Genomic DNA, 13,780 nt, shown 5'->3' on the forward strand with positions numbered 1-13,780 from the left:
CTAAGGACTCAATAGCTTTCCTTTTTTATATAAGAAAGGATTTAATCAGAACATCAGCAAGATGAGGAATAGCAAAGAAAGATGGTATCCAATTCTTGCTCTGCCTCCAGATGTTTTACTGCTGCAACTTAAATCACGTTTCCTCCAACACCACCTATTTTTCTTTACCCACCTACCTGATCTTCATCTGTTTGGGGCAGATTCTTCAAATCTGTCCCCTTAAGTAGCTGGAATTTCTTGCAGTGCTCTTACACTGCTGACTTTGTCACTGTGAGGTTTATCTTTTTCAGCTCCTTTTTAGCATTTTGAAAACTGCAGTCATTGCTGCTGTTCCCAGCTCTGTATATGCCCCTGTATCTTGGGCATAGGATGCAAACCTTTCACGGAAGGAGATGAGCCTGCTGAGCAGCCTGGCAAACACTTCGGTTCTTGTTATGCTCTTGCAAGCAGTAGTCACGGAGTCTCTGTGCCTGTGTGCCAGGCGAGGGCTTTTCACTGTTGCTTCTACCCTTTCATTGCCACACTCTGCTTCAGTATTAACGTTATTAGTTGTTATTAGGAAAAACCCTGGCGTTAGCATTCCGTTGACCTCCCTTGAAAACTTGTTGCCAGGCAACATTATCATGCTCAAAGGCAAATCCATTGGGAAGGCAGGAAAGTTCAATTAATTCAACAGTGCTCTACTAGACAACAGGAATACGAAGAATAAAGCCATTTCCACAGTAAGTCATCTACCTAATTTAGTAAATCTAATAGCATAATCCACTACATAGCAGGATCAGAGGACCCCACAAAATTTTCAACTAAAAAACTCAAGACTTATTTCCAATAAGAATATACCATGAAAGCTAGAGGTCTACCAAAACACTACACTGCAAATGTTACTCTGAAGAACTGGCAAAGACTTCCAGGCATCAAGCAATTTCACAACTGGCCGATCTCTCCGCAAGGACTAGACTAATGGGATATGTATTCCAGGAGCTAATATCCCAGGTCTGAAAAAACGTTTCATGAAAATCAGTCGCGTAGACAAATCAGGAAAGAAACTGAAGAGCTTATAAAAGCAGAAGCAAACAGTAAAAGCAGTGGAAGAATTTAGTTTTACTTTCTGCAGTAATTCTGGCAGAGGGAGTATGTAATACTAGCAACAGATCTTAATTTGGAACGTTACAGAATGGTGAATTCCCTTCAAGTACTTTGAGGAAATATTTACAGTGAGATACTCTAGCTAAAACTAGGTTTACAATATAATACACAAAGGTCAGCATGTTCAATATTTTAAAGTCTGTTTGAAGTTTGAAGCATTTGAGCATCCAATATATTTCCGCACAAAAAAATACACTCCCACAATAAAAAAAGAAAAACCACTACAACCATCGTAATAGTCTTAAGCAGCAACAACACACTAACCAAAATGCTGGCATGCTTTTATCCAGCATAATTAAACCATTTAAGTTTAATTAACTGAGATCTAAAGGAAGAAAATGTTACCTAATTGTACAAATCAATCAAAAGTTTTAAGAGCTGCTTTTAAAAAGCACAGAGAACAAATAAATCCTTCCAAGAATATTAAGTCTGTGACAGAAACCAGTAAAACAAGGAAAATTCACTGTTGTAGCTGAACTGCTATGCTTACGCACAATGGGGTGCCTGCCTAACTACTTCCCTCCCAGTGCTGCCCATGCTGGCTCAAAGGCAGGTTTCCCTCTGAATTTCCTGTTAAAATGCATGGAACTAATAATGGTAACAGAAATTATCTAATGCATTTAAATCAAGGAAGAGATAGGATTCCTCACATCAGAGGAAATCAAGAACCGAGTCCATAGGCTAAAAGAGGCATTTACATATGAGCTATACTATAGAGAAGTATTCCAGCCACCCCACCCCCCATAACAAATGTACCTACAAAAAAAGCAATCTAGAATCATCAGGACGCACACTCTGTGTTCTTCAGCTCTCAGTAAAAATACCCCAGAAGGAGAAATCAGGTGTTATTTTTTTTTTTATTTTTGAGCACTGGGATGCTCTCATAATACAAAGGTAACAACCATATTTCAGAAGATGAAGCCAGCAAATTCTCACAGGATAATCTGACTATCCTTCTTAAATGACTGACCTAATACCACTAAATTAGAAGTCTGTTATTCCATATCTTACGATTATCAGATCTATTAAGAATGTACTCTACATAAGGGGAAGAAGCAATGGCATAGGTTTGGGGTTTTGGGACGCAGGGTTTGAAAGACCACCTTTTGTCACTATGTTACCTGAAAATGTGGAAGTTTATAAATTTTCAGTGTTCTCCATCAGGATAATCCCACCTTTTCCCTGTTTAGTACACCTATTTAATAGCTTTAATGAAAAAGAATGAAAGACAACTGGCTGAATTTCTCTGCTCTGTAGTGAGCCAGAGCCATGGCTGGCATGTTTCTTAACCACTCGCAATTTAAATAAAGGAAACTAAGGAAAATGAAAGAGTAAGGTAGCTCTTTTTATGACAGTTACAACGAAAAAATAAACAAGTAATGTAAAAACAAACTATACAATCTGAAGCACATGAGCTTATAATTCTTTATTCCTTATAATCCTAAATATTTCCACAAAAGGATTTATTCTTTTGCCCCAGTAGCTTTTCAATTCACTCACAAAGCTCCATTATCACATCATTAAAGAAAGCCAAACCCAGAAACAGATAATCTAATTAACCACAATAAATTGCCTTCACCCAGACACAGCAAATTCTAGCTTTTTTTTTTTTTTTATGAACATAAACAGCATTAAGGGACGACAATGAATCAATTTCTAGAAGTACCATTAAGAGGCATGACATTTTGCATTTCTTCCCTTCTTTACGTTTCAAAGGAAACTCAATCACATTTCTTGGTATCAGTTTATTAGATAGATTGGTTAGCACTTGTGAAACTCAGTGGGTGAGACCTGCACTGAGCCGCTTATGAAGACAAAGAATGGCACTTACAACTCAAAGATCAGGGGTTAAAGTAACTCCAAGCTCTCTCTGAACTTCGAGCTGCACCTTTCTGACTCAAGCTGTTTCAACAAGCAAAAAGACACTTAAGGGTTTATCCATTACTCATGGAAATACATAATGGGTTTGGCAGAATCTCCAGATCTGCAGAATAATTGACGTTGTATGAAAGCAGGTTTTAGAAGACTCAATGGTTTGTGCAATATTAAGCTTTTGTTTGTTTTTGAAGAGAGAAAAAGGTTTGAATTCTGTTGACTGTTTTATTGGACATCCTTAGGAGAATCAGCCCTATTACCTCGTGCTACAGGAACAGTGGGTGTCTCATGTGCCAGTCCCCAGGAAGGACCCCGAGCATCAGCCAAAACCACCATGAAAACAAAAATACTACATAAAGCCATCCGCTGGCAGAGGACATTCTTTTGTAGATGAATACCAGGTAAAAGCGTCCTCTTCAGGATGTATTCCGTTTAATATATTAAAAATGGAAATTAGCTGAGTTTTTTTTCTTTCAATTCTGGCTTGGTATATGTGTCAGAAAAGTGGGTAAGAGGCTCCAAATGGTTCAAAGAACAGTGGGAAGATATTTTTCCCAAGGGACATTAGAAGTTACTTCTATTTTGCAGAAACATTCTGTACCGAACAAAACAAAGAAATAGCCCTAACGCTAATGTGCTAATTCTGGGATTTTAAGTGCCTTCACTAAATGGATTCACTACCTTTGTCCAGTTGCAGGAGAGGCCCAAGTTATTATTCTTTTTCAATTAATACTGCTCAAGCTGTTACTTAAAAAGGGAAAGAAAGATACATAAAAATGTACTGAAAACAATACACACAGGTTTGTAATATTTATGTTAACATACTTTAAGATAACTTCCGACACCATCATGTATCTACTGTACAACTGAGGACCAAACAGCAAGCGACTCACCTTGTTACCAGCTCTTTTACAGGTTCTTCTTGCTTTAAAAGGTGTTTGAAGTAATTCTCCAGGGCTTCGGCTGTTAAAGTTTTCTTTAGGTACGGATAGTAGAGGGGATGCCGTGCTATCACACCTGTTAGGTGTATAACTTTGTGTTAGTTGGAACAGCAGCTGTTAAAACTGATCTGTATTCACCCTTTCAAAACTGATTTGAGATCCTAACTGAAACCATGTATATGGATCCTGTTTAATGAGCTCCTGAATAAAAACCAATAGTATGACAGCTTTCCTTCTGTCAGTAGAGACTTAGTGTGGAGAATGACATGAAAGAATGCTCCCAGACTAATTATTTTTCTGGCTGCAAACAGTCCCTTGCCACTGAAAGACACCTAAAGAACAACATCACCACCACAACAAACAACCCACAGGCACGTGTCTTCCCCTAAATGGTTTCCAAGACTTAGATAAGTAATTGCAATTACCGATAACACAGCATGATCAATGACTGAAGGTTCGGTCCTTGCCCTACTTCTTGCGTGAGATCCTGACGTAAGCATGAGAAATCACAATTACATTTTTATTGCTGTAAATATGCTTTCACAAGCTTCAGGTAACTTTATCCTGAAGTTGAGAGGTTCCACAGCAGAATCAGGAAAGCAGATTTGTGTCACGGGGATCTTTCTATCTGTGGACTTCAAAGCCAAATTAATCTTAGAGGTCAAGTTTGTTCTTGTTATTGTTCCTTAATAAAGCAGTAGTGTCTGTATCTGAGGAAGTCTGTCAGTGATGCATCACTGATGGTTTGGCAATGCTACATTGCAACAGTGGTCATCCATGGGGAAAGAAAAAGAATAAAAAAATAATAATAAAAAATAAATAAAAATCAACATTCTTTCATTCTTCAACCCAAAAAACAGTTTCACAAACAAGGACAAGTAAACGATAACCCTAAACATAAAATGAACAGAATTAATCAATTTTAGCATGACAGCTAATAGCAAATCAAATCCCAAACGCACCTTTAATTCATACTGAGCTTTGAACACCACACGCTCTCAATCCTCCAACAAGTAAGAGAGCCAATTGTTGCATGCAGAAGTAAGGAATAGAAGGAATTATTAAACAATGCAAGCAGCAGCACAATCCATGTAAAGAGACTGCACAGTGAAATACACCATTTGGATTAACAATATAATAAAAACATCCTCTTACATGCAAGAACAACTTCAGCATCTCCTAACACTGTCAATGTTTTAGCCATATGCATGTTAAAATTAGATGTACGGGAATATTATACATGATCAGACAAGCAAAAGATTGTATTACATAACACACAGACACGAAGGAGGAGCAACTGACATGTAAAGGAAACCTTAAAAAGGCATTTCTTAACTTTGGGGAGCTTGACTTTGCTACCCTAAACAAAGACCTTTCTTTGCAGTATGACATGCAATTTTTTTTCTTAGTACGTCAGATTTCGACTGCTGCTAAACAGAAAACTACAGATATTTCACTAGTAATATACTTGTTTTAGCACAGCCACAATTAAAAAAAATAAAAACCAAGTAATGTGAGACATCTAAAAAAAAAACATTAAGAGCTCTTGATACGTAGATCTTACGTGAAAAATCTTGCATCACTTCAGAAAGCAAGAAAAAGAAAGATACCTATGTTCGCAGAATTGCCTTTATCTCCACTTCTAGTATAGGCAAGATCTTCTAAGCGGTAAGTATGTGGACCGCTTGGCAGGTCTAGACAACATAAAAATGAATACATGTTAATGACAGCTACAATTAATAGTACATTTTGAAGAAGTAACTGTCATTTTAAGTGTATACCCTCTGCCTTGTTCTGTAGTACTCCTGAAAACCTTCCAAAGCTTTCTTCCCACAGGAACACGCACAGAACAGAGGCAAGGCTGGGGACCAAAATTACAAAACTGATCCTTCCTGCTCAGTTTCACAAATCCCTTTTACCTTTTTACAGCCAAATACTGTGCCAGGAATCCCCTCTTCCACCACCCTTGAATATAAAAATTCATCCTGGTCTTCGCCATGTGGTACCTCTGAAGAAGCCATAGCAGCTACTTGTCATTTCTTGACTAGCTGACAACTTTTGTCCCCTTAACACACACAAGTCTCTGCTTCCAGTGCAGGCGGAAAAAAATGTAGTTGCTACTGTCCTGATAATTCTGTAATGTCTGTTTATTCTGATGATGTTTGTAGAAAACAGTCACAATTTAAAATTCCATTTCAGGCCAACACGTGCCTCTCACTTTCATATGCCATTATAACAGGTATTTATTCAGCTACATAGAAGAAACCAGAGATTTCATTTTCAAATTAGAAATTTTGTAAATATCTCAGCATTATATAAGACAAGGTCATAAATGCATGCTCAGTAGGAAGCCAATCAATTTTTTTTTTTACTTGTTGATGTCTGAGTACTGGACTTCCAAGCGTTTAGGAACTAAACTCACTGAACTAAGTTCTTACTATTTTTACCCATTTGCACATCAAAAAACCACAAACCCACTCCTGCCCAAATCCAAAAACTCAGTCTTGTGGGATCCACACAGTTTATCCACTAGGTTTGATGGTTAAGTTACACAGCACAGACATCTTGCAATCCTTGATTACTAAGGGTAGTAAGCTATCACCATATAGTTTCTGTTCCCCAAAGCAAGAGATGAAGCACACGCTTGTCACCGAGTTTCAGTTAGACACTGACAGCAGCCCAACACTGGAACTTGAAGCACAGGTTATACCCCAGTTTTTAGGCAGTGAGAATCCAGGAGTTTCCAGCCAGTTTTGCTTCTGATCCAACCCTACAGCCACATCAGCTCTCCTGGCCTCCCTGGCTTTTCAGTCCCAGCACCTCTAACGGACACGTTGATGCTCCTCACTCACCTAGACTTGTCACCCCTCAGCCGCCCTTCTCCCCTTGCTGCTGTTTTGTCACCCTGCACAGGAGAGGCAGCCACCCCCTCTCCCTGCTCCTCGGACACCAGCAGAGGGAACATTCAGAGCAGGGAAGCAACGGCCCCTCCTGCCTTCTGCCACAGCTGCTGGTGGCAGCCACACAGGAAGCAACTGAAACGCGTCCAAAACACTGTTTGGGTTTTTTTTGTTTTTTGGTTTTGGTTTTTTTTTTTCACTTCTGCAAAACACCAAACAGTTCAGTCCCAGGCACATGCTTGTCACAGCAAATTTCAGTCTAACATGTTAAAAACTGTCAAATTTAAAGGAATTGAAGAAAAGGTCTTGTCAAGCAATTATGCTGGAGAAACCACACTGCAAGACAATGCAATTTGAAAATGCATCAGTATCTTTTTTGTATTGTTATTGCTTCTGCTGAGGATATCAAACTATTGTGCTGGTTTTGTTTTGGTTTTCCTTTTTTTAAAATTTATTTTAGGGAATAAGAGATCCAATACTAAAGATGCTACGTTCTAAATGCTGACCAAAGGCAGGCTATATTAAGAAGTGTAAATATACTGATCTAAATTCACCCTCAAGGTTCACATGAATGTTTGAACTACACTTTAAAGCCAAGTTAACACTGTGGCAAGTTCAAGTATGATTTAAAGTACACCAACTATTAAGGCATGGGTAGATACCAACTGGTGAACGGCATCAGGTGATCAGGTCAACCCAGCCCCAGCTAAATCATCATTACCTTTAACTCCTTCCTGCCCACAAAAAACTGCTGACTTCTCAGACATGAGCCAGGCTGACCTGAAAAGCTTTAGCAAAGCTGGGTATGAAAGAAACTACTTCCAAATCCTACTGGCTGCCATTTTCACTGTCCCTGTCAGAAAGGGAGGCAGTCTACGGTAGCTGGACAGATCCCCAGAGTTCATTTTAGTATGGAGGGGGAGATACTGTGGATGACAAAAATGCCTTGCTACAACTTCACACATAATTTGTATGATATATATTTTAGTGTATGGCACGTACTTGGTTGAAACAGATCTGGCAGCACTTACAGGAGTTAACCTGCTGGCACATCTGAGTGGCAATAATGGGGAAAACAGTAAAAAACAGCTGGGGGCTCATCCCACCAACCTCTTCTATGGCACAGCAGGATCAGAAAGGGAACGTCTACAAACAACTGCTTTAACTGAAGTTTTACAACATACGTTGGGTTACTGTCAAAAATGAACTGCAAGTGATTCCAGTTTAGTCTGGCAGAAGGGTTATTCGTTGGTATTAAGTCACCATAGCATGATATCTGAAACAGTGGAAGCACACAGTGAAGGAGTTGTTTTGAGCTTGATGCTCAGTCTTTTCCACGATCAGTTCCATGAAAAATGCAAACAGAAATGTGCCATGAAACTCGGCAGAAAATACTGAAGGGTCTATTTATTAGGAATACTATTTTTGATTAAACATCTCCATTGAGAAAGGATCTGAAAAAGTCCAGCTCATTGTTCATTCTGGGTAAGACTACCGCACTTCATGCGCCACAGAAATCACATTATTTTTAATAATTTCATTCAATACACAATTCCAAGAAGAAAAATAAAAGTAGTGCTTCTTCAAAGGCTGAAGTATGACTATGTTAAAATTGTATAAGCTGTAGAAGTCTTCTCCATCAGACATTTTACACAGGCAGTCTTTGAGAGTTTTCCTTTAAACAAAACCAGTTCAAGACAGTGTTCTGGTGTTCTCTACTTATTACTCTCATTGATTTATCTTTCGCGATCTGTTTATCAGGAAATTAGTTTCATTTAATAAACAACTTAAATCTACAGAAGAATTTTGCTAGGGCAAATGGTAAATTCAAATTCCACCCTCCCAGAACCACATCTAGCAGCATTTCTGAAACCCATTTTCACATATTTCTCTTATCTATTCAAAGACAACTAACAGTCCCTCACACTTGAGATAACCATGAAACTAAGAAAAATACTTCCCTCCTTACTAAATGCTGACAGAAAGTCTTTTAGCAGAAGTTACTTCTTTTACAGTCTAACCTATTCATCTATTTCTCATCCACGCTGTCTGTGGGTTAAGCCACAGAAGTAGGGAAGTATTTAGTGACATACAGAAAACATTTATATTTACAACTAAGGGCAAAAGTTTAAGAGATGCTTCTCAGGGGAAACAACCAGAGGAGCTCTGCTGTCCCTCAAAAGTGGGGTTTCGCCTGAATAAAGCCTGAAGAATTCAGTACTTAAATGCTCACGTCAGACACGTCGAAGTTTTCTCAAATTATAAGGTGGCAATCGGGAGTCCCAATAGCTTTTTGTTTCTCCAATAGTTAGCACTGTAGTCACCTTGGGGAAAAAAAATAATATACCAGGACCTTTGCTAACCCTTTTATTAAATGGAACAATGATTCCCTATTCATTAACTCCCCCAGTTTGATGGTCCAAATCTCCTGCTGCCCTCCTGGTAACTCCCAGGTATCACAGAGGTTCTGGTGTGATGTTAGATTTGCAACAGATACAAGAGCTGCAAACGTATTTAAGAGTTTAAGTTGTTTCTGCATGACGCATAAATCATGTCATTGAAGAGATGTCTGAATAGATGGGGAAAATTAACTCAGGCATGGCAATCAGGCATCCACTGTTGGTGACTTTCAAATGGCATTAAACACAGTCTACGTGTATTTCAGTGTTTCTCTACATGATACAGAACATTCCCTACAAACTTACAATTAGTTGTTACACTATTCTATTACCAGTTTTTAGAAATACTACTTGCCTGTATCTGGAATCCAGAATAAACCTTAACATATTGGTGCCTTCATAGCATTAATTTTTTGAGCATACACAGACTTAAGTACCTGAATTACGCTTTCAGCATTAGTATTACTTTTAGAAATATTTCTAACAAGTAATCTTTAGGTACAGTTACCCAATTTAGGTTTGAAATTACCTATTCACAGCTTTAAATCAGTTCTCTCAGTTCTCTGGTAAGCAGGAATAAGGTAATAAAGATTCTGTTTGGACCAAAAGGGAATTATGAAGTGTGCTATATGTTAAGAAACACTGTATATAGTTCTGCCATTAGAAAAAAATGTAAACATTTTTGAGTGCCTAGCACTTTGAATAATCCATAATCTAGGACCGAACTTGTAAGGGCAGCTGTGATTGAACACTTCCCTTCTGTTGCAGGCATCCTGACCCATTTTACCCAGCTCATGGGTTTGCCCTTCTCAAATTTTCTTTTTTCCTTCTGCACAGAATTTGGTTAGACAAGTCTACCAGCAACACAGGAATTATCGTGTTGGATCTCATTAGCCCAGTATGTTTTCTTTAAAAGTCACCAGTTCCGGGTTGATCCCATTCTTGTTCACTTTGTAGAGGCTATCGTATAGAATAGGGCCAAATTTTAATTCCCTAAAAGCTAAGCATTCTGTAAGTCTGTTCTCCATTCTCAACAGCTATTTCAATGTAAGAACCCAAATATTTCCAGGCTTAACATTATATTTAATATATATAATATATATATTATATGTGATATATTATACATATCATATATATAATATATTTTATATATACATATACTGCAGTAAATGTCAAAACCACATTTTCATTTCAAGGCAGCATTCAACTGTCTTCATTTGTGTCTAAGGCTTAAGCTTTCTGGACAATTTACTTACATACTTGTTAGTTTCAAAACATGTTTTATACTGTGTGATGCTAACCTCCTTCCTTCCAATAAAAGTAGCTTACGTGTTTTGCAACAGACTTAAAAATAAAAAGAGGCAAAAGTATATTTCACAGACAAAATCTAACATGATTTTCCAGGCTGATAGATAGCAAATGATGCATTCACAAATAAAAGATGAACAGACCTTTCAATTCACTGCTCCTCTTAGGTGGATCAGAGGAAACAACCTCATCTGACGTAAATGTGAGATCCTCCTCAAATGTCTCCACATGCTGACCATTTAAAAACAGGTTGATCTGGAAGAAAAAGATACCAAATTTCAAACTGTAAAATTAGAAATCCAGTGCAAAGTCAATAAATAAAATATATTTCTAATTAAGTACTGACCTGGCACATTTTCAGTAATAGCTTTATGGATAAGGTTCTGTCACTCCCTTTTAGAAAGTCACAATAATTATCTATTATAAATCTAAAAGAAATCTTTGTGTAGGGAAAAGAGCATAAAAATCAAATAAGTGATCTATCTAGTTGGGTCTGTTTCAAAGCAAGACCAATCTCTCTCTTTCCATCTCCTCTTCCAGCTCTTCCATGATATAACCAACCTCTTTTCTTCTTAATGTCCCTGTCCATATTAATGAAAAACCTCCCTTTGGATCCTGTCGTCATCTTCAAATAAATTTTGTGAAAGCAACTTAGAACAAAATAAAATTATACTGGATATTTTGCATCTATGTTGAGATGAAAATATGAAATTGCAGAATGCCATGCTGTTCACCTTGTATGATATGCTCTCCCTACCCCTGCCCTCAAAGAAATCGGAAAAAATAGATATAGTGAAGTGTGCCAACTCATCAGCTGGTTGGCCTGTTCACTTAAGATTAAGCAAAGGTTTCTCCAATTAAATCATACAGCACAATCACGCTGAAAAATTAACTCCGTCCATTTCATCTACGTTGGAGGACTCCCAGTACTGAAGACTCAGACGTACAATCAGGTCACGCTGCCACAACAAAACAATATACACCAACTCAGCTGCAGCAGTTATCAGTGCCCAGCTGTCAACAAACGCAAGGTAAATCTACTCAGCCCTCTTTCTTAAGATCGTTCTTAGATCATAGCCAACAGCGACACAGGTCTCCAATGCTTATGCAAGGGGAAGACTAAAAAAAAATAAATATGTATTTCAGAAAAACCTGTTTTTGCCTTCAGTAGCGTTGGCTGGAATTTTTCTCCCTAGGGAAGAGTTTTAGGTTTTTAAAACATGTTTTTAAACATGGAAAAGCACACACGGAAAGTAACTACTGTCCGCACTAACACCACCGGTGATAGATGATAAACTAGGACAATTGCATAAGAGCAGTGGAAACAACGCACGCAATACTGGACCCAAGCTGACATCCAGAAAGGTGTTATCAAACACAAAACAAAAGAACCCACTGTGGCAATGTTAACATATCTGAAAATCTCCTTACGGCGTTTTTTTGGTTTTAGGTCAAATGCTGAACTAGGGCAGCTAGACTCTTTGTAACTGCACTTCCAACCCAGAAAAGCAGTTAATTTATCCCTTACTTACTCTGTAATCTCTACCTAGACCACCGTCGTTAATACATGGACAAAATGCTGAATCAAGGACTTGAATCACTTCCACCACACTTTTACATAACCTTTAGTATTACTGCAGTCCAGCAGTGATAGGTCACGTGGCATGTTGCTAATAGTGTATCAGCGCACTTAGATTAGTTACACAGAGCAAGGGGTTTGATTTTCTGTATTGAAAAGAGCACACGAGACACAGCTTGTTTTCCCTGCTGAATTAGGTTACTATTTAATCTCAACAGCATTTTACGAAGTCTGGAACACAGCGCTAATTAGCATGTTTACAAAACAGTGGGAGGCTAAACTCCCATAAAGATAATAATTTCATATTGAACTTGGCAAAGAAAAGCCATTTGCATAAAGCAAAATGTAATTGACTGTAAAAATAAGTAGCTGAACTTCTTTAAATGACAGGAAAGGTAGGGGTTTTTTCTAATGCTTTTCCTCTACACACAGTTTATAAACTTAGTTTTAATAACTAAATAGCATCTCCTCTGTAAAATCAATCTTAAATTATTTCCCATTAATGCAGAGTATCACTCAAAGAAAAGTATAACATGTGGGCTTGCCTGTGCCAAACACTGCACGCATGTGAAAAAAGTAAATAGTCCTTTTCTGAAATGCTTAGAACACTTACATTGCTGGCTGATAACAGTTTTACAACATTGGGGTTTAGATCAATTGGGTTTTGTTTGTGTCCATCCCCCTCGCTCCTCCCCATCTTTTCACTTGCCGCCTGTGCTCCTCCTGCTCCCCTCCACTACCCTACGCAGAACCCTGTCACAGCACCTGTGGTCCAACACGGACCAACATTCTGGCCTTTGGCTGCTTCCTCGATGGTGAATGAGTGAGAAAGCTCTAACTAAGTGAGAAGCATCATCATTAGGATGCCTTGGCACGAGATGCCTGCAATAGCTTCAAGTCAGTTGAAGGCCTTGCAAAAAGAAGGGCGTGTGTGCAGTTTTGTCTGCAGTCTCCATTCAGAAAACAGAGACCAACATTTATAAATCCAAACATTCTAGTTCACAGGACAACCAGTTTCTTCAAGTTTGTCTTGAAGACTTCGATCTAGACAGACATACACGCATAACAGGAAAGTAGGGCTCTAGCTCAATGTTTCATCTTACGCTGTAATTTCCCACCTAGGGCCACCCCGTCACCTGACCCGTAACTTCTCAGACTGAAAGAAACTATCGTTACCAACCGAGTAGGGCCACAGAGAGAGATCTCACTCATGGGCTCCTCCGGGACACTCATCACAACAGTTGCACAGGCTTTCATAATCCTACAGTTTTTGCAATATAGGCAAGAGCAGAAATTACTATTCCTATTTTTATAGGCAGAGTATTTGGAAGGAAAAGACCAAAACCTGTGTGCATCTGGGGAAATTTAACTGATGTTAATACTTATTTACAGTAGTATATACAAAATATAGATGCCCCAAAAAGTCAGAAGACTTGTCCAAGTTCACAAGATTGATGTTCAACTCTGAACACCCAACTGCCTTCTCTTTAAAGAGGGACCGTTAACTCTCAAAATACATGATTTTCATAACCACTCTGCAGATGCAGTAGAAGTAATTCAAACCTACAGTTCCAGGAACCTGAAAAAGAGAAGTTCAGTTTTGATGCAAGATATTTCAAAATCTGCAGCAAT

The 13,780-nt window shown here is 38.4% G+C and overlaps 1 protein-coding gene across 7 annotated transcripts in view; it reads right to left on the reverse strand.

Annotated features, from left to right (window-relative positions):
• LOC119143680 overlaps nucleotides 1-13,780 on the reverse strand; it is a 65,589-nt gene that overhangs the window by 4,059 nt on the left and 47,750 nt on the right. For 3 of the 7 annotated variants that reach the window (XM_037378193.1, XM_037378186.1, XM_037378239.1), the window contains 3 exons: nucleotides 10,713-10,824; nucleotides 5,573-5,656; nucleotides 3,915-4,038 (listed from right to left, as the gene is read on the reverse strand). In XM_037378193.1, the coding sequence (XP_037234090.1) occupies nucleotides 3,915-4,038; nucleotides 5,573-5,656; nucleotides 10,713-10,824 (320 nt within the window). The other 4 variants (XM_037378202.1, XM_037378211.1, XM_037378221.1 and 1 more) reach the window with 4 other exon arrangements.

The sequence above is a fragment of the Falco rusticolus genome, chromosome 1 (assembly GCF_015220075.1).
Source record: "Falco rusticolus isolate bFalRus1 chromosome 1, bFalRus1.pri, whole genome shotgun sequence".
Taxonomy (NCBI): Eukaryota; Metazoa; Chordata; class Aves; order Falconiformes; family Falconidae; genus Falco; species Falco rusticolus.